Here is a 27,213-nt window from a genome sequence, read left to right on the forward strand (position 1 = left end):
AGTAGCAAGTTTGGAAGAACTGTGTTGAAAAGAAACAATATTGTCATTTTTAACCTATGTTTTTCTTCATTTGAGATTAAACAAGCACAAGATGAGGAAAGAAGACAATTAACACAGCTTAGAGATATTTTAAAATCAGCACTCCAGGTTGATCAAAAAGAGGTAAGCATATAAGGTGGTTTAACTTTGAAATACTCATTTTAATTACTTCTAATGCGATGTTAGTATTTGAGATAGAGTTATTTTAACTGTTCTCAACCATCTAATTTCTTTTGTTTATTCATCTTTGTTTGGATACTGAATGTTTCTGACAAAGGCGGGTGGGTTATTTTAAATGAAATCCCACTAAAAATACATGAGACTTACTGCAAAATAATTTCTTTTTGTTACCAATATTGCAAAATACTTAAGATAGCGCACTGTCTGTGAACTAACAGACAATGGTGTCTAAGTTGTTCAAACCAAGAATGGAAGAACTTTGGCAGTATCGAGGAGAGCCCATTAGTACAATCTTATCTCACAATAGTATTCCAAAACTGAACTTCAAAACCCAAACCACTTCCTTTTCACGCTGCAAAAATGGCAATTAAGTTTGCTACTCTGCTGCTAGATGCCAGTTTTCAAGCATGCAAGAGCTGGGTCAGTTTGGCCAATAAGTATTTTTTGAGTTTTGCTTATGATTGCTGTTAGATTTCAAGAATTCTGGAGTAGTTTTATTTGGCAAGCTCTGATCTGGAAGCAAGCTTATTTTATATAATCTAATCCTAAATACTGGGTCTACTTTTGTTTCAGATTTCTAGTGTTTCCTCTTCATATAAATAAATGCCAGCCAGCTTCCTTTGTGTGGCTGCTGGGCCATGAGTTAGTGACAAATGAACCCCCTCCCCCCTTTTCAGATTCTCTTTTGGAGAGGGATCACAATGTTTAGTCTGTAGAGCTCAGACTTCCTTGATCTTTTCCGGTCTTGCTTTCATCTTCCCATAAAGATTATGGTGACTCCTAGCTCTTACCGGTGGCCAGATGATGGTTGTTGAGCAACCTGATTTAGTGAAAGATGTCCCTGCCCATGGCAGTGATCTTTAAAGGTCCCTTTCCAACCCAAACCATTCTGTGATTCTGTGACTTGCTGACAGCCATTTGAACAGTCTTAAACACTCTTCACTTTGAGGTGCTGTTTGTTACCACGTGAAGTTTGTGATACTGACCGTTGTGTATGAAATCCCATACAGTTTGCAGGCACTTTCTTAGGTTCTGCCTGGCATTTAGGACTCACTGAGGGGTGCATTTGCTAAAAACTTTCTAATTTGAGCTCTGTGGAATGAAAGACTAGTGATCCTAGTGGAAATGGTGACTACTTTGGATTCACCATTTATTGCCCACTCTCAATAAGAATTCTGCTGTTTAGGGTGTGTTAGGCTTCCTACTTTATTTGGGTCTTTGTTCAAGAGAGATAATAGAAGCAGTGGGGTTTCATGGTTGCTGGGAATGTTGCTTCTCTGTGTTTACCCATTTATCAGTGATACTGATACTAAATACATTAATGGAAGATGTGGTGAGCACACATCTTTTCACAGACTGAAAAATGTAATAATACACATAAATTTATTACTTGTACTGGTTTTGTTGCATTTAAAAATACGAGTGTAAAAACTGCTTTATGCTATATTCATTATTTATTAATTCTGCAAATTTAGATGTAGATGCTTACCTGCAGAGCATGAGAAGTACTATATTTTAAAAGTTTTTTGAAAACATGAATTAATCAGTGGGATGCCAAATAATCCTGGTATGATTTACCCAGTAATGTTATTCTTGTTGCACTGTAATTTCTTTTACTATAACTGATTTCTTTTTCCTTCCTGAAATGCATTTACATTTTGTGACCGAAGTCTAGGAGAGTAAGTGTTACTATGTTTTAATGAAAATAGTTGGCATGATTTCCATTCAGATTTCAAGAAACTGGATTTTTCCTCTGAGCTTTTTTCTGTTGGTATGAAAAGACTGGTTATTTTTTTGTCCTCTTCTGTTTGTTGTATTATCAAAAAAAAAAAAAAAAAAAGTCATCAGATTGTTCTTGGGAAAGAAAATTCCTGTAAAAAAAATTGGTGATTTCCTTTTCGCTCTCTGTTGGGAATTAAATCCAGTTGCTTGATTTGATGTTCTTGCAAGGTTTTGAAGATATATGTATTTTTAATTAAAACGGACTTCATGTATGAAATAACGGAACATTGTCAAATATTCTTTCTGTTGTGTTTTAAAAAAAAAAGAAAAGACACAAACACTCATAGTGAACCTTTTTTGTTGTGCCTGTGTACATAGTTTCTTCCTGCACAGAAGTTCCTCAAACCTGGTTTGTACTGAAGCTTCTTTTTGAAACCTCATTGTGTGTACACCTCCATAACTTTCAATTTTTAAACCTTTTTTTTTTTTTTTTCCAAACCGTAGAGTTCCTACAAGTTTCAGGGTCAACCTTAGAGTCTTATTGCTTTCATTTCTCTCTTTCCTGTGTCCTCTCTGAAGGTAGCCTTACTGTAGTGTTTAGATTTGCTTCTGCTTTTTCCACATGTTTGGTAGAACCTATAATCTATTTAGGCCACTACAAAATAGGATGCATTTTGTGTTTCTTGACAAAAATTTGCGGTAGCTGTGCTATAGGAGAGGCTGCCTGCAGGGGGTTCTGGCAGATACGTCTGTTGGAGGCTCTGTGGGGCTGTAATAGATAAGGGATGGTTCTCTGAAACATCCTCTTGGCAATGATCCTGCAAGAGGAGCTCAGGTTCTTGGAGAGCTGTAAGGGCTTTTTGGCAGCTTTACACTCAGGAGTGATCCGGACAGTCTAAAATCCATGGGAGCTGTGGAATGGCTAGCCAAAATTTGCCGAGTACAAGTTAAAGCACCTTGTGTGGAAAGTTCTGTTGTGTTCAAAGAGTGGGGCTGATAAACAGGTTATTAGAATCTCTCTTATCGGTAGTCACAGACCATCTTTACAGAATACTGCTTTCATATTTCTTTCATTCTTAGCTATGCTATTCAGCTTGATTTAGAAGGCAGTTGGTCTTTGGAAGAAATAATTTCAAACCTCTTTATGGTCAGTGAAGTGATTCACTATAAACATTCTGCAATGAAATGACTCACCTTTTTTTTGTATGCCTGCCTGCGTTTCAAAGCTGATAAAGTGGACAAAGTTCAGTTTCTTAGGCTTGTGTACTTCAGTCTGTTCTGATCTTTTTATGTTCAAGAGATATTTTAAATTACAATACTCTGTGCTAGGTATGTCCTATATCCTGCATTGATCTGTTTCCTCCTGTAGGTAATGTACATTGTTCCTGCTCCATTGGGTCTGACCCTGTTATCTGTGATTTGTACCCCTGTTATGTGCAATATGCAAACCAGAAATAAGGCAAGGTCCTTTGGAGAGCCTGCATATGGAAAAGGCATGCTCAAATTGCCTGGAAGGATGTTAATTGTGATGGTGCTTTGTGGTGTGGCATCCTGTCTGTTAGGAGCGAGATCAAAATCATGAACTTGCTTGTTAGAGAGCTGTGGAAAACCATCATCTGGCAGTCACGTTGGATGCTATTGATTTGGGCACAGCCTGAAATGGGGATTTAAAATTTAAAAACTCTGTCTTGTCCTTACCTGCCTGTCATGAAATAGTATTAATTTTTTTAAAGATACTGTTCATAATAATGAATGTGTGGAAATACACGTCAGCTACAGCAGCTTCCTCTCTGGTTGAAATAAGGCAGGAAGCTCGTATTATTGGCTTGCCAGTTTGGGCAAACACAGCAGCGGAGTGTAAACAACAGCTGAAGGGAGGTAGCTGAAATGCAGCAGAAAATACACAAAAAGTCGCAGCACAGTCTTAAGTAATGGGAATAGTGCTATGGGCAGGTGTTGGAGGTCATCTGAAATTTTTATATAATTGAGGATGTGGAGAACTGAAATTAATTTCCTGTAAGGCCTCTAATCTTCTTGGGAATGGATTTCCTTTACTGACTAATGGGAGGCAGAGATCAAGGCATTGGTGGGACACAATAGGCAGTGTCAGATCAGATTTTCTTCAGAAGCCAGTAAATGTATGCGTGCAGCGGTTCTTAATCGGCGATGCGAATTCTTTTAAAATGTTGTTCTGTTTTTATGTTGGGCAGCCAGAGTGCAAAACCAGTAATTCTGTGTGAACAGGCTGGAGAGGAATGGTAAACAGACTGGTTTAAATTGAAGGGATGCTTTGTCAGGCATGGACATTTAGGTGGTGGTTTTATAGCGCCTTTAAAACCCTCAGATGAATGTTGTAGCTACCTGATACAGCTTCCTAGATCACTAGCTGAGAGAGAGGGACATGGGCACAGGCTGCTTCTCCTGAAAAGGAGCACCAAGGAGTGCTGCAGCCCGCCTTGAGGTCAACTCATGGTTTTCAGGACCACTGAGCTCCTGCACTCTATTCAGGATGAGCCTGAACTCCTGCAGCCTGGAGACATGGAGTCCTAAGTGCACAGGGCAGGGGTGTAGGTGGTGGCTCTGTCCCTACCATCATATTTTGGACCTGTCATATGTTGCCATTACTCTTGAGGAGGATCCTGTACAGCTTTCGCTGCATTAGTAGCAGAATGTACTGCTGGAGCTTGTAAAGGAGCAGCATTCCATCTGAGTTGGCATTCTCTGGGGAGAAGCACAGTCCAGGTGTGGTTTTGGTTTTAGTTGGTCTTTTTCCCCTGCTTATATCCAAAGATGTCATATACTTAGGCTAATAAAGTGTATGAAGCTAACTGTAATTGGGGAGAAACTATCTTCTTAATTCATACTTTTTAGATCACTGTATGTTTTATTTTATCATGTGTATACTCTGAAAACTCAAAATGATGTATCTTGTGATTGTACTCCTAGTACATCCTAGGCACATTATCTCATCTTATTAGCAAAAGAGATTTTTTTATCAAATTAGTAAGTTTATTTCTTAATAGCTCTTAAGTTTTTGCTTAGAATAGCTCAGATAGGTAGTCATTTAAGTGAGCTACTTTCTTTGTGTTTTTTTTCTTCCCTATACTTGTATTATTTGCCATGTATAACAGAGGTATGTTACATCCACAGAGCAAAGATAGTAGAAAAGAAAACAATAGATACTATAAGTACTAGTTATTCTTATTGTATGCATTGAAAAGGCCATACCATCATGTTACTGCTGCTAATATAGCATGACACATCAGATTCCTCATTATCAGGTTCTTTCTTTTTAAGAAGTTGGACTCTGGCAGCAGGGGGTCCTGCTTCTGGGTAGTTCTGAGAGCAGTGAGAAGGGTTTAGTTAATCCTTGTCACTTCCCGTCCCACAGTTCTACTTTGTTCAAGATACTTTGGTTTAAATTATTCTTCTTATGGAAATAACTTTTCAATTTTCCTGTATGCCTCCTGAACTATGTTTCCAGGAGGTCTCTTCTGCTTTTCGGAGAATAACTTGACTCAGTTTCCACAAGGAAAACCACTTCTTCAAATTTATGTATGTAATTTTTTTACAATGGAAGGGTGCACTAGGAATTGCAGGTAATTATAATCTTTAGTGTTTGTACACTGCAGTGTTTGCATGAGTTGGAAAGCCTGCTTCTCAGTTAATTTGGGGGTTAAAAAGGGTATATTAAGGCCAATAGTAAAGCTAAATAAAAGCGAGTAAAAGGATTTTGTCAGGTGCTGATAATGGCTACTTCTCAAATGTTTTTTGTGTCCTCTGAAAAAAGAAATGGAACTTGTTCTCTCTCATTGAGGAGGAAAAAAGTGCTTCATTTGTCCTGTAGGATTAGAGCAGAAAGGGAATGCTCTGAAACTTGTTAATAGGGGGGGATATTTTGGTTGAAAGTGTGGAAAGCATTGCAAATTGCTATTCTGTATATTTCAGGATTCTCAGATTCGTCAGAGTACAGCTTACAGTTTACATCAGCCTCAGGGAAACAAGGAACATGGCACTGAACGAAATGGTAGTTTATATAAGAAAAGTGATGGGTAAGTACTGCTGGATTCTACTGAAGAAAAGAATTAGGTTCTAAAAGCTGAAGCATTGTAATACTAAATTTATTAAAAACTGAGTCACTTTTTTTTCCCCCCCCTTTAAACCAGAATCAGAAAAGTGTGGCAGAAAAGGAAGTGCTCCGTTAAAAATGGTTTTCTTACAATTTCCCATGGTACAGTAAGTATTTGTTTACAGTATTTTATGTACATGGTTGCTAATACAAAAAGGCAAGCTATGTTGGTCTATATTTATAATTTGGAATTAGCTAGATTCCTGATGCAGTGTTTTGAATATGATGGATACTTTTTTTTTTTAAGGCAGTCTTTCAGAAATATATCAAGACATACACAGTATCTAAAAATACAACTGTTTTAATGCTCATGACTGTTAATGGGAAAAAATGGCTTTTTTAATGACTCATTTAGTTCATGTAATTCATATTTTACCAGACTATCTAAAAATACAAATTCTAACTTTGTTTTTTTGGAAAGTTATGGTTGGACATTAAGCCATCTTTTAGATACAGATTAAACAACTTTTTATATTTACAAGACAAACTGAGAGAATGTTCTTCTCTCCCCCAGATTTGCTGATATATAGTAATCTGTTATGAAGGTAGCTTTCCTAGGGAGTAGCTGTTGGGGAAAATCAACTCTGAAGGCAACTACTACCAGAATGACGAGATAGAGAGTTAAAAGTCCCTCTTTCTTCACTACCAATGTTTGAGACACATTAACACACTTTTAATATTTATACTTAAAGTTTTAAAACTTTCTACTTTCATATTTTGGACCCTTTACACTTACCTCTGAACTGATCTGGTTTTGCTTTCCCATAATTTTTGTCTTTTTATATCGCTTTCTCAAAACTTTTTAGAAAGTTTAAGGCAAAAATCAACTCAGTGGCAGTATTTCCCATTCTTGGTCTAATAAACAATCCTGTTTCTTGATCCTGTTATGAACTGTTCTGTTCTTCATCCTGTTATGCCTGTTGCTATGACTACAGGTTGACCCTGGCAGCAAAAATGAATCAATCTCTCATTTGTGCATCTAACCGCAAGCTGTTGCCGTCTGAATTGACAACCAGGAGTTAAGGAGGAGTGCAAAACCAGCCCTGCAAAGTAGAGTTCTTACTGTGGCTTTGGAATTGTGCACCAATTTATCCCTCTTCTCATTAGAGGCATATTAGTGCATCTTTGTCAGAGAAAAGGCTGTTAGTGTTTCTATACTGGCGTCTCCGTGTGCTGTAAATGTGCCTGGTATTGGGCATGCTGTAGTGGTACCAGTAGGAGTGTAGCTAGGGCAGCTCAGAGCTGGCAGAGGCTGCAAAATCCACTTGTGGAGCAGAATTTTAAAACTTTCACATGCAAGTCTATCAAGATACTGTTGTTACTCTCTTTTTATAAGCTGTCTACCAGATGGTCTAACATTTTTAGAAGCAGTAAGTTCCCACTGAAATCAGCAGAGCTGTAGCTGGAAATCAGTTGTGAAGCTATGTACTTAAATGTGAGTTTAGGTATGTGGGTTTCACAGGTTTGGTCCTGATCTTTTTGTACTACAAAAGAGTACCTTCTTGTTTTAAATTGCACTTCTAAAAAGTATGATTACTTATTTGCTCACTTTCCCCTTATGCATTGATAGCATTTTTTTGTAAAAAATTAATGCTTGTTTCATAGACGTTGAAATGGGTAGCAGCAATTTCTGGTTTTTAAGAATTTTCTGGACTGCTCTGAATGTCTTCTGAGACTTCTGAAGCAATAACATTGATTTCCAAGTTTTCCCAGGGTTGATATCTCCTGGTCTCTAAAATATGATGTGTCATTTTCTCTTCACAGCTGTTCATCAAAATGAACCATCTCTCAGAAATTCAGTTGTCAGTTTTGTTTGCTTTATCAAATACAAATTTGTAAATGCTTTTCCTTTAAAGGCTAAGTATTCTTCATGAATTTCTGTTCTTTGGTCATGTTCGCCTCTCTTTATGAGGAACTATTTTTTCAGTTAGTTTCTAGAACGGCTATCATCAGGCAGTTACAGATGCTGTATTATGACTTAAACTTGCCTGCCAAGTGCTCTCCTGATATGGATGGGGAGAATATGGTTGGTTCTCTGTCAGTCACCCAGCTGTAATACTGATTACACAGGTCAGCATTGGCATATGTGCAGAAGTTACACTTTTAGACAACTAAAAGCTTCAAAGAAATTAGCATTCATAGAGCAATGTGCAAGGTAATGGTTGATGGAAAAACGGACATTGCTCCTTCGTGTAATTATTAGCAGCTGGAAATTTTCTGACATCTACCTGACTGCAATTTAACATATGTGGATGAAAAAATGATAGAAGCAGATTGAACCATGTAAATAAGAATTCCTAAGTGGTTTTCGGATCAAGAAGTCCCAAGGGAAAAACTTACATTTGAGGAACCTCAGATTTCTCAAAGTTGATTTGTGCTTAAAGAGCTTCAATGGAATTTGCTGGTTGCCTGCAAAAAAAAGGAATGTGAGCGACTCATTATCAAGGAATCTTTTTTTGTTCTTTATTGCTGGAGCCTTTAATCTACCATTATGATTAACAGGGCAATCTGAAGGCAAAAGAATCAGATTTAATCTTTTGATTCTTAAGTAAATCACTGTGGTGGCAGCACATCTTTCAGGGTGTTGGTGTGTTAATATGGATGTCCAAAAATTCACTAGTAGTCTAAAATCTATTTGTCTAATCAGAGACTCAAGCAAGTAAATGAAACCCTGAGGTTTCAAACAAGTAGTGTAATAACAATTACGTATTTGTTACCATTTTCTACGTCTAGTGACTCCTAATCCTGCCAAAAGTCTGGTTCAACCTACAGCCTAGTGTCGCGAAGGAATTTATACAGCCTTGCCCACCTTTGCCTTGAAGCTCTACCTTCTCCCCAAGCAGCATCTACCATGTGATGGAAGCGTGTTGTGTGCCAAGTAGCGGGCACATGTTGGGGAGGCAGGTGGGGAGAGGCTGTTATTCGGCCACAGGATAAAAGCGTGAATGCAGTGGTATCAGCCATGTGAAGATGTCGGGGGTTTTTTAATGCCCTCGTTAATCAATGCTGGCTTCAGGTTAGGAGGTCCTCAGTTAAAATCTTTGGAATATGCTTTGATTCCAAGATCAGCACATTGGCTCAGGATGTGTTTTAGGTTGTTGCAGCCATTTCTTTGGGTTCCTAGGTCCTGATATGGAGTTCTGCTGCTGCATTCTCCTATCCAGAGAGACAAGTTGTGTGTATATTGGTCCTTCAGACCTCTCTGAAGCATTTTAGTGAATCCTTTTACAACTTCATATTTCATACGTCACAGAAAACTAGTTAGGTCCTGAATGCACTTCAGATCCAAAGTCCCACGGCAAGTGGATTCTTTCTTAATCTGAATTTACTTGCATTTTTACATTCTCACAGAGCCTCTAAGAAAGGTATATATTAGTTGCCCAGTGGCTTGTTTACCAAATGCTTATATTTTTATTTTTGTTGGCTTTATTTTGTATTTTCATTATAGGCAGCTTCTGGACATTTCTTGGACAAACAGTTACATTAAAAATGTAAACACTGGAAAACGTAGTGCTATGGATATTAAGTATATTTAAATATAAGCAAGAAAATGGGCCTGAGCTGGCATTTCCAAGGTGTTTTCTCATATGCTTCTAGTTACAAAGAACTCTTGTTGTTGATAGGCTAAAACAATGAAAACTGTATGCACTTTTACTACTAAAAGAATGTCTGGAATTTGAAAAGCTATTTACTAGGCAGAGAATACAATGTGGTTGTCAATTAATCGTCATCTTGCTGCCTCCAAAACCTCTCTTGGGTACAATTTGCTTAACATTGCCCAGCAAGTGACCTGCAGGTTTGTTGTTTCAAAGCATGCATGACTTTGTCTGCTGCTTATGTTGGGCAAAGCGTTGAGCATGCTGTTTTTCAAGGACAGCATGCTGCCTTTTTTTTTTTTTTTTTTTTTTTTTTTTTTTTTTTTAAAAACAGGAAAAAAACCCTCGTAATTGTTTCCCTTATGTTTCTCCGTGGATTTGATTTTTTTACTGGTCTTCAGACATAATAATGATGTTCTTTTTTGGTCAGCTACATCATTTTATCAGATTGTTTCAAAGAAATCTGTACTCTTCAGACTTGTTCTTTCTTTTTTGAATTAAATGTATTCATCAATAAATTTAGAAGAGGTTGAGAAGATGTACATATCTTATGATTCATTGCATGTTAATTACATTATGTGGTAGTTCAGCTTTATTTGATAATATTTCTTGTTTAGATTATTAAATCTTGTTTTAGCAGCTTGATAGATTGAAATTGTTAGAACACAACAATAAATGTGGTAACATGTTTATGTGTATTGCTATCTTTATAATAGTACTTTCTTAGTGATTTAAACTATTATTTTTCAGATATCATTGTCTAGAACAGAGCCTCTCTAGTTAAATTTGCTTTCTGATTTATTTGTTCTAGAAGAAGAGTGATACTAGCTATCCGTTGTAGCAAGCGCACGCCATTCCTCAAGTCAAGGTTTCAAACATAACATCTTACTAGGTCCTACCCCAGGTCTGTAGGACAGGTGGTTTAAGGGAAAGAAGAGATTAGCGCAGAGATGCTGTTTGAAAAGTCTCTGTAGCCTTTATGAGACTGTTTCAAAATGAAAGTTGCTTGTGCATTTTGCTTTTAGTAAATCATTGCTACTTGAAACTTGACTAGAAACTTGACTAGAAAACGTATGTCGTTATAGAACATATTACATAAAATTAGTCTGTGTCTGTCATACCTGATTCCTTCAGGTAAGTGTTTCTGGTAGGGTGATTAGGGTAGTGATAATTAAAGTGATTTTACCACTGCCCCCTTTCAAAATTCTGTCTATCCAGTTATCAGTGAACAAAATAGCCAAAAATAAGAAAATGTAGTTTACAACCCATGATGCAGAAGAAAACATAAATCAACACCTGGGTACCCTAAAAATTAAAGTAACAGCCATTTGTCAGGTCTTTTTGGCCAGTGGGATGTTATCCTGTGTTTCTGGACTGCAGGGCTCAGTCAGTATCGATATACTAAAATGTGTATGCTTTATCTTCAAATAGGCTAACCGACCTCCAGCAAAGCTTAATCTGTTAACCTGCCAAGTGAAAACAAACCCTGAGGAGAAAAAATGCTTTGACCTCATATCACGTAGGTTTGTTGTTTAGGTCTTTTTACTTGAAGCTAATATCAAAGGCATTTGTGTTATTTTTGTTGATGTGAAAATGACCCACTTAAACATTTTCACAATTGTAGAGTGCTTCCCTTTCTAAAATGCCCTTCCTATGACAATTTACCATTTCACTTATCTTATCATAATGCAACTAACTGTACTTGTTTCTTTGGAAAACCACTTGTTTTTAAAGCTATCTTTACTCTTTCATTCTATATAATTTTGTGCTGCCTTACAGTAGAGTAACAATATTTTTGCTGTGACATTACTCTTTATATTGAAAGTGTCATACGTGATCATCTTGGAAAGTTACGACTTTCATACAAGATCAGAAGAAGCTTTTAAAACGTGACAAAATTTCTTAAAATGTAAGTGTAGTGGTTGCTATGTAACTGAAGAAAATAGTGAAAACTTTTTTAGTTTTGTTATCTCATAATAAATATAAAGGTGAGATAAACAGTCTACATATTAAAAACATCAAAACTGAATAGTTTAATTTTGGGGAACTGAATGGGATGATATGAAATTATATAGTAGAAGGTTTCCTTTGTTTTCCATTTTAGTATTATATTTGTGGGCTCAATAAAATATATTGTTAAAATGTATATCTCAAATTATTTGGGAAGAAAAATGTAAATCTGTTCCTCATTTGTTCCTTTGTTAGAGCATAAAGTTCTATTTGTAAATGTAAGATGTGCTAGTTAGGTTAATAGACTAGTACTTGTGTATGCAATATACAGCTTTTCCATTTCTGCACAAGCAAGTGGTCTTCCCTGTTTACTTCTGCACTTTCTTTCTTTGTTGATTACCATGTCACATTTTGCCCAATGTCAGCTTATCACAACATTATCATTTGTCCCATCATACATATGACAAAGCATAACTGGCCTCTTAGCCTTTTCCAGATGATTTTTTCACTTTATTATAGAGCTTAAAAACATCCCTTGTTTTTGAAAAACTGCAAATTGCTGTATCATGGCAAGATAAAATCTCCTATTCTTTATCTAGCACTCTCCTTTCTGTCCTTTTATGAATCTTCACTCTCTTAACATTTTCCATGTTTGAAAATATCTTTTAATACCTTTTTGCCTGAATATTTTTCAAACTTTAGGAAAGTTTGAACCCAGAGTAACTTTTTGCCAGTAGTTTTACCTCTGTTCTTTTCATCAATTATACTAATTTTATCTCCAACTCAATCACCAAACTGTATCATATCTCATTTGTTTCATAGACTTAAAATGTATTATGCTTTTTTCTTTAATAGTACACTGATAACAATGCTTAGAATTATGGAAGTAGTAGTAAATTGAAAATTTTTAGCTTAATTTAATTGAAACAGCTTGGGGCTTATCCTGATTGTAGTTTGGACTTTGTAAAATTTGTTTTGTCATTTTTGATTACTGTGGTTTTAAGAGCTGATTTGGCTACTGTAAATCTTACATACACAGATAAACTCCATATTTTAGTCACGCACACCACTGCCCCCAGCAGAACTTTAGACTTGTGGTTATTGAGGTTATGTCTAGAACATGGAAAAATTACTATGCTCTTCTGCTGCTCATGTGATATAAGCACAGCATTGAAGAAAACAGTTTCTGTTTAAAGAAAACACAAGAGCAACACCCTTGTGTAAACATAGGTATAGCCATAGATGAACTGTATGTAGTATGAGTGAAACTTGCTAAATAGACTTTTTGCCTGTAAACGCTCCAGTGATGAGACTAGAGACCTTGGGAGTCATATATCAATTAATTTTAGATTTTTCTGAGAGGTTTCTGCAAAATCAGTTTTTCAATCATTTTTTTTTTAATTAGTATGTGAATTATTTATTGTGCAGATGACAGGACATACCACTTTCAAGCAGAGGATGAACAGGAATGTCAAATGTGAGTTACTTCGCTAATTTTATTTCTGATACTGGTGTTGTACTGATAAGTTACCTTGAACTTTAGAATTGCTTCAACATGTAATAGCAATATATTACTGCCATTCTAGATGGACTTCTGTGCTACAGAACAGCAAAGAGGAAGCTTTAAATAATGCATTCAAAGGAGATGATAACACAGGAGAAAATAATATTGTTCAAGAACTTACAAAAGAAATTATATCTGAAGTCCAGAGGATGACTGGAAACGATGTGTGTTGTGACTGTGGAGCACAAGGTGACTCAATTAAGCATATTTCTAATTGATAAAGATGCTGTCTCATGAGAGTATTTAAGTTGATGTTTTATGCTTTTATTCCTTATCTCACAAATATTATACACATAGTAGGATATGCTAACAATTCAATTGCACTACTTTAGTATGATTGATTTTCTATGTGTGTATTGTCAGTGGGGAGAAAAGTTACACTTTTTTTTTTTTTTTTTTTAAATGTTTGAGAGTGAGCCAGGGAATATATCTAAGACTGTGCTCATTTGGAAAAGAATGCACCTGCTGACTATGGTTTGCAGCACTGGTTTTGTTGATCGACGGTTTTCTACTTTAATCTTCTTCAGATTATTTTTTAAATCCTGCTGTTTCCTGTGTTCTTTTATGTTACAGAGGCACTGCAGGAGTTAAGTTTTTTTTTTATTCTGAAACTGTGGCTGAAAACATCAGATCTGAGGCTATATGCACTTTATAAATTAGTAGTATCTTCCAGCAATAGATCCTGTATAAAACTATGGGAAGAGTCAATCCTGCTGTCTTTTAAAGAAGGTTCTAAACAGTGACTACCAAGCCTTTATCAAATACATTAATTTCTAAGCTGTCTAAATCTTCAGAAATTATTTGTCTGGAAGATGAGGGAATGTTATAGCAAGAGTGCAAAATACCAGGAGAAAAGACAAGCAAGGGTAACAAAGGGAGAGAGATGAGCTTTAGTATCTTTGAAATAGTTGAGTGAGAACCCATTGTAGTGTGGTGCTCTTTGTATACTTCAGAATCTCTGCTGCTTCACTTAGTCTGAAGTCTAAACTTGAAATACAAAAAACCCCACTGTAGTCATTGTTATTTCAGTTTGAACTGCAACTATACCACTGATTGAGAATATGACACCATTATATTGGTGGTGGAAAAATGCAGTTCCTGAAAGCCGCGTGGAGAATGAGAAACTGGGCTGTTTGAGCAGCTCCCTTGGAGGGCAAGGTCTTTTACAAAAAAAAATAGATTTTACATCTTCACTTCTTTTGCCATTAAAAAAATCTGGTTTATGTTTCCCAATTGAGTAAATGTAAAGGCATAAATTAAAAAAACCTGATAATTTAGATACAGGAATCCTATTTTACAGAATTTTATTTCTGTATACTACATTTTCTAGCATGAAATAATTACCTGAATAAATTTTAATTCTGTGGGTGCTTTCTGTTTCAGATCCTACCTGGCTTTCAACAAATTTGGGAATTCTAACTTGCATTGAATGCTCAGGAATCCATAGAGAACTTGGTGTTCACTATTCCAGAATGCAATCACTTACATTAGATGTGCTGGGAACATCTGAACTTTTGGTAATCAAATTGCTTTTTTTAACTTAAAAATAGCACTATAAAATACTTCCAACACAAGTACATTTTTGTCACTTGAACGATATGTTGTTACAATCTTGAAAGTTGCCTCTGGATAATCATAATTTAAGGCAGCTTAATTCTTCAAGTTTAAGGGAACATAGTGTCTTACTGTAATCTTTGCCTGATCTTAGAATTCAAATTAGTAGAGGCTTCGTATTTTTTGTGTTTCCAAGTCTTTTTACCCTTGGTTGCTTTTTAAAAGAACACAGCTGTTTGACATATAAATGTGCCTCCGATTAAAAATTGAAGGACTTCACAAATATTTATCCCATTAATTATTTAGCATTATTTTAGAAGAGAACTTTAATCTTCAAAGGAAGAAAATGTATTCAGCTTTTTTACACAGACATTATCACATACCAGCTGCTCTGCAACAGTTCATGTGTGTTCTTACCTAGCACAAAGCATTTTGAATTTATTGTATGAACTGGTGTTTTGATGGATTATTCTGCAGTTACTTGTTTGTGTATTAAATTGCAGCTGAAAACAGACATCTGAAAAGGTACCTAATCTGATCATGATTGCTGAGATAGTAGCAGAACTAGGAATCAGAAACAAAGTCCTAACTCTCATTTTCCCTTGTCCCCTCACCGCTATGTGAGTGGCCAATAACTGAACATGTTTATTAAGTCAGCTGTGGATTTTTTTTTTTTAACAGCTTGCAAAGAATATCGGGAATGCTGGGTTTAATGAGATTATGGAATGCTGTCTGCCAGTTGATGAGATGGTCAAACCTAATCCAAGCAGCGATATGTAAGTAAAGAGCTATTACTTCTGAAAAAGGCAGGCATTGAATTTAATATTGCTAATGGCTTATGCCATTATGGTTTGCACCAGCAGGCCACGGAAGATGTATAATGTCTTACATATAGCCTTATAGCCAAGGAGTAAACCTTTTTCTGATGCTTTGCATGTCTCTCTTTTTTTTTTTTTTTTTTTTTTTTAATTGAAATTTATCTTTATCTGATTGTACCTTCCCTAATAGTAAGGATTATTTTACCAGCTCTCTGAATCATGACTTGTGGGACAGAAACAAATTAAACATGACTTGTTGGGAATTTGAAAGACAGGCAAGGGTAGGGATTAAAACCAAGCCTATTAATTTTGTGCTATTTAAACACAAAATAGAAATTGGAATAAGGTACACATTTTACCTGAAAGATGTTGATCACCTAGTTTTTAGAAACTACAACTAGAACTTAAGTCCATCACTGTGCAGAATAAAGACAGAACATTTAATCGAATTCCTCGAAAACACTGGACTGTGATGGCAGAGACACAGCAAGGACAGCTGCCTACTTGGCAGGATACTGCTCCATCATAAAAGAGCTAGTAAATGATACAGAAACAAACCCAGAAGAATTGGCTTTGGGTGAAGCTGATTTTATATTGTCTGGACTTTCACTGTTCTGACAGAATCAATGTTAAACCATGTGGTTTAAATTATTTTTGACTACTGCTACAAATAATAATACAGAATATTGATATTAATAGTTATAATTACTAATAATTCTACTGAATGCTAAACTAATACCATAAGAAGACTTCTAAAAATGATACTTAAAAAAATAATTTAATTTGCTACATCTACATATCAAATTTGGGGGGTTTTATAATTAAATGAGAACCTGAAGACAAACTCTCTTTAAAACTTTGAAGGAATACAGTCATATGCTTTAGGAACAAGACACTCAATTTATTATTATCTTGATTTTTTTCTTTTTGCCCATCACATAGTATCTAGATGATGAAGTATGGCTTTGCTAAATGTCTTTTGTGCTTGTTGTGTTCATCCCAAGAGCTGGTAAGGAGTTATGCCTTTGGGAAGCTGTGGTGGTTTGACCTTGGCTGGATGCCAGGTGCCACCAAGCCGCTCTATCGCTCCCCTCTCCACAGGTGGGGAGAGAATGAGATGGAAAAAAGAAAGAAAACTCATGGGTCAAGATAAAGGCAGTTTAATAAAAAAAGGCAAAAGCAAAGGCGGCACGGGGTAGCAAAAGGAAAAACAAGATTTTATTCTCTACTTCCCATTAGCAGGTGATGTCCAGCCACTTCCCAGGAAGCAGGGCTTCAATACGCATAGTTGTTCCTCCAGAAGACAAAACATCATAAAAGACGAATGCCCCCTCCCCCCCTTCCTTTTCCCTTAGCTTTTTTTACCTGAGCTGATGTCATATGGTATGGAACATCCCTTTGGTTGGTTTGGGTCAGGTGTCTTGGCTATGTCCTCTCCCAAGATCTTGCCCCCTTCTAGCCCACTGGTGGTGGTGGGGAATATTGGAGACACAGCCTTGATGCTGTTTGAGCAGTGCTCAGCAGTAGCCATAATGTTGGTGTGTTATCAGCCCCTTTCTACATACCAATAGAAAGCACAGCACTATGCAGCTTGACCCAATACAGAGGCATGCAAGCTCCTGTCTTGCTGTGATGGGAAGAGGAGTAGTTATTTGTTGGCTGGGCATCAACAGCAAAAGTGGTAACTCATGTGCTGGTTCAAGTGTACTAAATTTTCACCTCAGTTCAGAGGCAAAACTGAAAACTCCATTACAGTTGTGGTGAGGAGTTGCTTTACAGAAGATACTCGCTGCTGTGAATACAGATCCAAGGCCTGGATAGTCTGTGCAGAGGTAGAAGGCAGATTTTTGTATCCCATGCCTTCCATCCCTTTCCAGCAGGAGTAGTAAGAGTACAAGTCAGGTAAACAGAAACCTGCCAGGCTGCTGTTAGCAAGCCAGAATTATGAAGCTTTGTTGTATCTTCTGTACATAGAGCTGGGTAATCTCAATCTCAACTTCACACCAGAGTTCAGAGGGGATAATTCATGGTTTGTCTTCATGTTGGATATTTGATTCATCTTCTGTAGCTATGTTTCATACTGGAAATACCAGACTGAATGTCTTACATGCATATTTAAAAAGGAAAATTATCATAATGAATGAGCAACAGTCTTTCCCAGATTTTATTTCATTTGCATGTATTTATGGAAATTCTAATGTGTATATTCTGCTAAAAGTTATAGAAGTAAATTATATTCAATTTCAGGAATGCAAGAAAAGATTATATTACTGCCAAGTATATTGAGAGAAAATACGCAAGGAAAAAGCATGCTGACAATGCAGCTAAATTGCATGCTCTTTGTGAAGCAGTCAAATCAAGAGACATTCTTGGATTAGTCCAAGTATACGCTGACGGTGTGGATCTCACAGAAAAAATCCCACTGGCCAACGGCCATGTAAGTGTTGTAAATTTTATTAGAAAAATTGTCGTAAGTGCAATATGTTTTCTTTAATTAGAAAGGACTGTTTTTTCTTCTTTGAAAATGAGATTTGAAACACTGTCCTGAACACTTGACCTTTTGATGATGTAAATAACAGAAGAAGATATTTAATAGCTTAATCTAAAATAGTTTGCAAATACTATCGTATTTTAAATGTATTGAAACCTTAAACATTAAATCATTCAATAATCTATTTGTTTTCAACCCATTTGTTTAATTTAAAGGAACAAAAGGTAAGCAATAGAAGTCTTCACAAGAGATGTTTTAATCGTAGCATGTTTGAATATTTTGAATTTAAATGTTTTAATTGATCTAATTTATGTCTTAATAAAATTTCTGCTTCTCTGTAGATAAGAAGAAACAAATGTGTTCTTTTATTTTGTTCTTAGGAGCAAGATGAAACAGCACTTCACCTTGCTGTTAGGTCAGTTGATCGAACATCCCTTCATATAGTTGACTTTTTAGTGCAGAACAGGTAAGTGTATGGAAAGCTATTAAAATGTTATTGGTGCTGCTTTTGTCTCAAGTAATACAAATACTAAAACTAATTCTATTACTTGCAAATGTAATTTTATTCTTTGAAAATCTTGTAATGAGAGAGCTTTATTAATATAGGGTAGGAAACTAAGTTTAATCAGCTTTCTTCTTCTTTCTTGTACTCCAATAGTGGCAATCTAGATAAGCAAACATGTAAAGGTAGCACAGCCCTGCATTACTGCTGTCTGACGGACAACGTTGAGTGCCTCAAACTGCTGCTGAGAGGGAAGGCTTCTATTGAAATAGGTAAAAGGGTAATGTGTACTTCAATTTCATATTTGTCAGTGCTTCAGATAAGAAACAGTGAAAGTGGAATAAATGCATTTTCTCCCCGATTGTTTATCTTAATTCTGTGAATATAATCTTCATTATAAAAAATCAAAATTCACTGTTTATTTCAAGTTTAAAATTGACTTATACATTACACTTGCTTTTTAAACAAATTTACATAAGTACCAAATTTTCAACTGATTTCCTGTTGCTGAGTTATACTCTGCCATTTCATGGCTGTCGTTTCATATATATTGCATGTTGAGTTGCTAGTGCTTGGCATCTTCAGAGGGTTGGTATGAGGTGGACCTACGTATGAAGGAAAGGGATGAATTTTAGAGTGTGTTGGTCTAGTACTTCACTATGTACCTGCAGGTTTGTCTTTAGTAATGGACATGTTAATAGTGACACCTATAATCTTAACTTTCTTTTCTTGCTGTAATATAGCTAACGAATCAGGAGAGACACCACTTGATATAGCTAAACGCTTAAAACATACTCACTGTGAAGAGTTGGTAAGTGATGCATCTTTCTGTGTGTTTGTGCATTTATAAGCAGAATGGGGTCTGAATATTTAAGAGTTTACAGTGGAATATTCAATGAATACATTCCAGATGGAATAGTTGTATGCTTAGAAATAGTTATATACTTATATCAACTTATATGCTTTTAAGAAGAAAATTCTATTTCTTTTTAGAGGCTTTGGAAATGCTAAATTTGTTGGGACCAGGGGATGATTCTGTTTGAGCTATTAGCCCCAGATCCACAAGTGTCTGATATCTTGTTGAAATCTAATCACTAAAGTACTTTCATGGGTGAAGGCCATTCTCTTGTTGCTCAGAGAAGTTGTGGATGTCCCATCTTTGGAAGTGCTCAATGGATGGGAATTTGAGCAATCTGATCTAGTGAAATATGTCCCTGCCCATGGCAGGGCAGGGAAGGGTAGACTAGATGGTCTTTAAAGACCAACCCAAGTTCCAACCCAAACCATTCTGTGATTCTATGAAGAGAAGCTGGCTACCATCACTACTTTTAGTAAGCAAGAAAAATGGATTACTGGGGTCAAGGCTTCTTGATAAGTGAGTCTGATTTTAAAAAAAAAAAAAAAGTCATTGCAGTTTATTTCTTTGACTTGCAATTTCTAAATCAAAGCAAATAGGATGTGGTGCATATTGTCAGAAAATGGAGAATGGACTTAAAATGGTTAATGAAAAGCCTAGTTGCTTTTGATTTATTTGTGTTGTGTTTGGTCACAGAGCTTAATTCTACAAACTTGCCCCAGTGCAGTAACTTTCCAGATTGCTGCAATTTGTTTTTAAAATAAAAGTAATATTTGTACTTAGAAACCAAGGTTCCTTCTATATGTGGTTTCTGTTTGTTTTTAAATGTGTTCTTTTAAAATAAGTACTGCATATAACATAGGTGTCAACAGTCATCTTTTTTTCCTTAGCTTACTCAGGCGCTGTCCGGAAGATTTAATTCTCATGTTCATGTAGAATATGAATGGCGGTTACTCCATGAAGATCTGGACGAAAGTGATGATGATGTGGATGAAAAGCTGCAGGTTTGTATCAGTACATTATTATTTTTCTGTACACATATCTGTGTAAGCATTATGTTTGTAATGATTTCAGTAACACTACTTTTTACTATAGGTATGAAGACACTGTGAAATAAAGTTCTACAGTAAAACATAGTAGCTTAAATTTTAGTTCCTTTAAGTATAGCTTGTCTTTCTCCTCTTTAATATAAGGTATAAAACATATGACCATGTGATGATGATCAAATTAAAATTAGTCAGATGTGATGTCTTTTTCTTAATGGAGTCAATAGTTTGTTTCAACACATCAGGGATATTTAGATCTGCTGATCGTGAAGCAGAACTAACATGAGCTAGGAAAATTGCCTTTACAAAGAGAGGCACCTTACAGTATCTCCTCCTGTTTGTGACACAGCTCCAGTCGATGGCTTTAATTTTGAACGGTTTGTGCATTAGCTTGTCTTCAGTGGAATTAAAGTTGTGCATTAAATAAGCCATGTCCATTAATAACAGAGTAGAATTGTAATCCTGAGTCTTCATGTAAAAGTATTTTTGGTTTTCTCCCGTTTCATACCTGAAATTTCTGTTGTTGTGGTGGTGCTATTGGGTCCAGAATCACAGAATAGTTGGGGTTGGAAGGGACCTCCATGGGTCATCTGGTCCAGCCCGTCTGCTAAAGCAGGGTCACCCAGAGCCAGTTGCCCAGGACCATGTCCAGATGGCTTTGAATATCTCCAAGGGTGGTCATATTAAAGTATTACAAAGTATGCGGTAGCTTAGGAACTTCATTGCATTTTCAAAATTCAATTTCCCAATTTGGGGACGAACTTCAAAAAGTGTTTAAGCACCTGAACATACAGACAGGGAACAAAGTACCATGTTTTGATACCTGAACAACACTTAAAAAAGGCTTGGATTTCTAGGGGCCAAGTAATTTGAAATGACATGTAGGCTCCTAAATACTAACAATGTTCTCTTGTAATTTGAAGTATTCCATATAAGAACTGAACACATGTTTCTGTTCTTTTTGTGTGTGGTGTTATAAATACTTACGCCTTTTCTGCTTCCTTTATAAAGTGCAAGTAATACACAATAGGCTGTATATTAGTTATTCTTCAGATGTTAGCACAACCTTTTTTCCTCTTGAAAGTAGCTAACAAAAAAACCTTTCTCCTCTAGATAATGAAATTTGACTTTTTTCTTTCTACAAGTTCTAGCATTTTAATACTTCTCTTGCAAAGTCCCCCATCTCAGCTGGGGCATGAATTGCTAATACTTAATTAATAACATAAAACCAAATATCGTGTGTTCAGTTTTTCCTTGTTTTCAGAAATACGAAAACTTGACAGTCAGTGGTTCATTTTCTTTGCCTTTATAGAATGTCTTTAAAAATTCTAGGCCATCAGACCACTGAATTGGCTTAATGTTTTGGAGACTAATTTTTACATCAGTAAGTTTCCTCTGTTGTAAAAGACCATTTTTGCAAGATCTTGTCTGCATAGGATTCTTCTCCCCGTGTCCTGTCTCTTTAGTCTAAGACAGCTATTACCTCTGGTGCTTGCTTGAACTAGAGTTACCGACAAAGAGGAAAAAAATTCATCACAAGCCATCCCTTTCAGAGCACATTTGCTACCTTCTGAGAATTTTCTTAAGGTTTTTTTTTTGAGAATTTTGATATCTGTGCAAGCATCTGGAATCTGTGAGCTGCTAAATTCAGTTCTTCTGGGGGAGCTTTCATATTATATCCTAGTATTTATGTGTTCCTATATATTATATCACCATCCAGATAATAACAGCAGTAATGATGACCTTTTTGATAAAGCAGCTTGAAACTTTCTCTTATGTTTCAGAGATTTCATTTTTTCCAGATGTAAAAGCTTTTGAGTGCCTTACACCTAGCAAATCCCTTTCTGGGACACTCTAAATATGTATTTTTTGATTTGTTTTTTCCTCACTTCCTTCATTGTTGCCTTCTGCAGTTGAACAGTCCCTGAGCTCCGCCTCATATAGGAAGTTATCTGCTACTCAGCAATGAGGCTAAAGTAATGAAACTGCTACTTCACTGCCCACTATTAATAGGCTTATACTACAGGGACTTTTGAAAGGAGATTAAGGGCTATTAATCACAGACTAGTGTCTGTGACTGCATTGAATGCACTGGTGAATACTGCTGTTGCTTAGGATCACATCAGAGTTCTGTTTATAGATGACAAGTTGTTGGGCTTGTCTCTCTTTCTGGTAAAGCAATTGAATAGATTTTGTCATCTTTGTCAGAAAAGGTCATGTCTGATCTTGAAGTTCTTTTAGTCCAGAATTTTTCATATAAAAGAAAGTCTAACCTGAAAGAAGGCTAAGACAGTCCAACTGGTTTCTGCTGCTCTTCCACACCCTAGCTGCCTGGTCTTACATCATCTTTTGCCTCCATTCTGGCACACATTTGTCCCTGTATTGAGCTGTTTCAGTTTGGTAAACCAATGAAAAGCTAAATCAACAAAGCAAAAAAGAATTTTCTGCTGGTTTAGAAAGCAGAAACAAGTGTGGGCTGAAACAGACTATCAGAACCAGGACAGTGGAGGGGTCAGGGAATGGACAGAGTCAGGCAGTGAGGAGTGAGGCTGCTGAGCCAAAATAAAGGTAGGGATTGATGCGTCTGTCTGTCAGGTACATCATTCTGATACATCTTCAGACTATAATGCTGTGCTATAACATGTCTAAAGGCCCTGCATGATCAATCCAAAGTAAGCATTGAATACATTCAGAAGAACATCGATTGCTTGTCTGCAATACTGTTGGTGTAAATCTTTATTCTGCCTAAATGCTGTTACTATAAGTGGTTATTTTAATTTGATACAGACAGTACAGTACATCAGCAATGTGTTTATCTAACGCTATTTCTAAAGTCATATTCATGCTCTCTGAGCTGTGGATTGTTACAACCCATTCCTGTGCTAGCCACGTGAATTTGTAACTCCAGCTATTTTAATTATCATTTGATAACAATAATTACTATGCTTGCTGTTGAAACAGGAAAAATAATGTGAAGTGTGCATAGCAAGCAGATGACTTGCTGTAAATCTCAAAGACAACTAATTAGATCTCATTTGATAATGTGCATGGGATGAGCAATGTTCCATCCCAGCTGCCGACTGAAGTAATCTCCCAAACTTGTCCAGCTTTATTAGCGAGCTAAAAAGAGTTCATGAGAAGTTTTGGCTCCTAATTTTGTTGTAGGCTGAGCAACAGGTAGAAAGAATACTTAGATGCAATTGTGTCTGTTTTTTGAGATCATGATCATCTATTTGGGATCTAATGCTGCTGAACTTCAGATGAGGCTTAGGATCTTTCGTTGTTTATTTACTTTCAAAAATAATGCCTGGTATTTTGATGCAGGGAAACTTTACTTGATCCAGTCTGAGTATCTATATTGACTATCTATAGGAGTATAGTCCCATGTATATAAGCATACAGTATTATCCTATAAGAGTATAATGAGAAAATGATGATTGTTTTGAAATGCAACTCACATTTAATCTTTTTTTTTTTGTTAATGTGAACAGTTTATCTTGATGAGGGCGGAATGTAGGTTTTAGGTTACGTATTAAAAGCAACAAAAATGCATTTTAGAAGCCATTTTTTCTTTCTAGTAACTAATAAATCAACTAATAAGTAAAATGAGTACAACTAATGTGGTATCTGAGTACTTTTGTTATTGTGTTTAAGCAACCCAGTCCCAATCGGAGAGAGGACAGGCCTGTCAGCTTCTATCAACTTGGATCAAACCAACTTCAGCCTAATGTAGCATCCTTGGCAAGAGATGCAGCAAATATTGCTAAGGATAAGCAAAGAGGATTTATGCCGAGTATATTACAGAATGAAACATATGGAGCAATACTCAGTGGCAGTCCACCTTCCATTCAGCCTGCAGTACCTGTGACAAGCAGTGCACCTCCTCTACCTCCAAGGAATATTGGCAAAGGTACTAACACTGGAAAATATCCTTGTATGTTAGAAGAGTGGTATCATAACATATTTTTTTAATTATTATTCCATTTTTAGGTTTTCTTTTATAGTTATTTTGCACAGGTAAGTATTGGAACAGTTTATTGATAGACTGTTCCAATGATAGACTTCATTTTATATACTTGAAGTGAATCTGCACAACCTGTTCTGAGTTTGATTTTCAGTATACCTGCAGGAAAGTACACGGTAGTGTTTGGGAAAACAATGACCAGGTAGCCTCAGTAGAGTTAAACAATTTATTAAAAGGAGGGCTGCAGTCAATTTAGTTTAGCAATTTTTTTTTTTTTTTTTGTAATATTCCATCTTTTCATACTTCTGTTTCTTGAAGATGTCATTGTCAGAGTTCAATTTAATGTACAATTCCAGTAGCATTTGACTGCTGTGGAAAAGTGTTTAAGACATGGGAGAGTGGAGGGTGTATGCATAATGTGAGAGATTTTAACCTTGCAAAGTCTTCTCTTAATAAATATATGCTTCATTGTTGTTGAAATAAAAGTATAAGTGTCATGATGTGCAGAACTGGATGATTTTAGAGAACTGGTAGGTGAATGAAGATGTAACTGCCAGTTTTTGATTATACCCGTATAAGCAGAACAACGTAAAATGCACGTCTCATCCTGGTTCAGAAGGGTTATGGGCTTGCAAAAACTACTATTAAGGCTGATGCTGTGAACTTCATTCTTATGTTCATATATAATCTATTTGGATCATGTGAAAGAAGCATAGAGAAATCTGTATAGGTCCTCTTTGTACAGTACATGTTCAGTGCATTTCATTGTTTTAATACCTTTATTAATCCAGCAGTTTTCATGGATGCTAAATTTATGTAAAGTTCAAGAAAAATGACCGTGTAAACACATGATTTTCTTTGGTGCTGTAATTCAGACTCTGTAAGAGGAGATAGGAGCGGGGGATGTTCTAGGCATACGTGAGTGGCTTCTGCCTTTGGGAGCACTGTGCAGAGGTCAGAATGAAAGACGCTATACACCAGCGATTTGTCTGAGATGGCAAATTGAACATCTGTGTAATATGAAAAGTCAGTTATTGGTCTCACAGGAATGGCTGCAGCATAAAAGTTGGATTAAAATATGTTCTTTTGTTGGCAGAAAAACTGAGAACAATAGAACAGCGTGGTATTGGGTTACTTAAAAAGGTTAGCATGAGGCTGGGGGAAGTTTAGCAGAACATAAAACTTAACGAAGGTGGGATTCCTTTCATCTAACATTTTTGCATGAAGTCTGAGCTTAATACCTAGACGCTTTTTTTACTTGATGAAAAGGAATGTTTCCCCCACCAAACAGGAAAATTCACCCAAGGAGCTTGTGTAGTCTGTTTAACTGTTAGATTCTATCTCTAAATTAGTAATACAATTGGATAGTTAAAAAGACTGGTTTACCCTTTGATATTATTTTAATCATGGCCAACTATACTATTTTACCCACTGTTTGCCCTTGATTAAATGACACTTTTCAAAGAGTGTCATTTTAGTTTCATTCCCAACCCCAGACTTCTTGGCACCAGTATCGCACAACTCATGCCAAGAAAGCATGCTGCCTGGCTTAGATTATTAGCTCGTATTCTTTACTCTAGCAATGTTATTAGCCTATTATTTTATATTCATAGTTAAAAACTGTAATAGTATCATTGATCTTAGCTTCTTGTTGATTGCTGATGTTGTTGATGGTATGCTTATGGTGTATTATTACTCCTTTATCCTCTTGGCTTTAGGCTGTTCTCCAAGTCTCCTGAGCCTCTTATGCTTTTTCCTGCAACCTAATATTTATTCATACCTTACTGTGTTTCATCGTTTCTTAATATGATACTCATGTACTGAGTAGGGAGAAGGGGCATGATAAGTGCAAAATTTTTGACTTTATGAAGAAAACCTGTAGTATGTTTTTATGAAATGGGGACACAGCTCTTGAGCCTAAGAATGGAGTCATGTAGGAGGTCCCAAAAGAAGTCATACTTTGTTACAGTTTCATGACTAGTTATTATAGCTTCTTGTTTGGGTGAAATTCAGAATCACAGTTTTAAGTCAACTCCAAGTCAAAACTGATGTTTCACTTTGAGTCAGCAATGTCTGCTAATGCTCATGTGAGAGTGAGGTCCTTTTCTTGCAATACCTGAGATGATTATAGCTATCAGTCAGGGATTAAAGAAGGTAAAAAGACTTGCCTTCTGTCTTCCTGTTGAGAAATTTCTGCTTTTTCAAGTGTTGACATATTTTAAAGTACTGACTGGAGACAAATTTTACTTAGGTAAAGTGTTAGTAAGACTTCACGCAGAAATGTCTGTGTAACTTTTTACACCAGTCTCTCATTTCTACTCTGGCATTCCAGCATGATAGCAGTGGTTCTTGTTGCTGAATATAGTGGTCTAGCTGCACCATTTTTAAAAGCACAGGTGTGTGCTTAGGGTAAGCAATAATAATAATACAGTATTTTCCTCTCTTTTTAGTTCAGCCTTCAGTTCTTGGCAGTGGTATTCAGACAATTTCTTCATCTAATGCAATGTGGAAGACAAATTCTTTAGGAGTGGAAAGTATAAGCAGGCAGAGGTCTTCATCAGATCCACCAGCTATTCATCCCCCTGTGCCGCCATTGCGTGTAACATCTACAAGTATGTTTCCACTTTCCCCCTGTTTTCCCTTCTGCTGTATCTAATCATAGTTGGCTTATTTTTCCATTTCCACAACTCATACTTCCTCTTTTGGTGACTGTAGCTTTGGCCTATCGTTCCCATCCAGTAACTTTGTACAAACTGTTTTCTCTGATGTTCCAGTGAGGACTGTATGGTGTAGTTCAGGGTC

General features: G+C 36.3%; 1 protein-coding gene across 4 annotated transcripts in view; it reads left to right on the top strand.

Moving 5' to 3' along the window:
- Window positions 1-27,213, top strand: part of ASAP2 (ArfGAP with SH3 domain, ankyrin repeat and PH domain 2) — a 95,526-nt gene that overhangs the window by 56,464 nt on the left and 11,849 nt on the right. For 3 of the 4 annotated variants that reach the window (XM_035895335.1, XM_035895337.1, XM_009639797.2), the window contains exons 9-23: window positions 76-162; window positions 5,890-5,993; window positions 6,108-6,177; window positions 11,098-11,185; window positions 13,045-13,093; window positions 13,203-13,369; window positions 14,564-14,697; window positions 15,416-15,510; window positions 17,800-17,989; window positions 18,424-18,509; window positions 18,702-18,817; window positions 19,289-19,356; window positions 20,292-20,405; window positions 24,102-24,357; window positions 26,862-27,023. In XM_035895335.1, coding sequence (XP_035751228.1) covers window positions 76-162; window positions 5,890-5,993; window positions 6,108-6,177; window positions 11,098-11,185; window positions 13,045-13,093; window positions 13,203-13,369; window positions 14,564-14,697; window positions 15,416-15,510; window positions 17,800-17,989; window positions 18,424-18,509; window positions 18,702-18,817; window positions 19,289-19,356; window positions 20,292-20,405; window positions 24,102-24,357; window positions 26,862-27,023 — 1,786 coding nt within the window. The remainder of the gene's footprint in view (window positions 1-75; window positions 163-5,889; window positions 5,994-6,107; window positions 6,178-11,097; window positions 11,186-13,044; window positions 13,094-13,202; window positions 13,370-14,563; window positions 14,698-15,415; window positions 15,511-17,799; window positions 17,990-18,423; window positions 18,510-18,701; window positions 18,818-19,288; window positions 19,357-20,291; window positions 20,406-24,101; window positions 24,358-26,861; window positions 27,024-27,213) is intronic. The other variant, XM_035895336.1, reaches the window with a different exon arrangement.

The sequence above is a fragment of the Egretta garzetta genome, unplaced genomic scaffold (genome assembly GCF_000687185.1).
Source record: "Egretta garzetta isolate BGI_Z169 unplaced genomic scaffold, ASM68718v1 scaffold15, whole genome shotgun sequence".
Taxonomy (NCBI): Eukaryota; Metazoa; Chordata; class Aves; order Pelecaniformes; family Ardeidae; genus Egretta; species Egretta garzetta.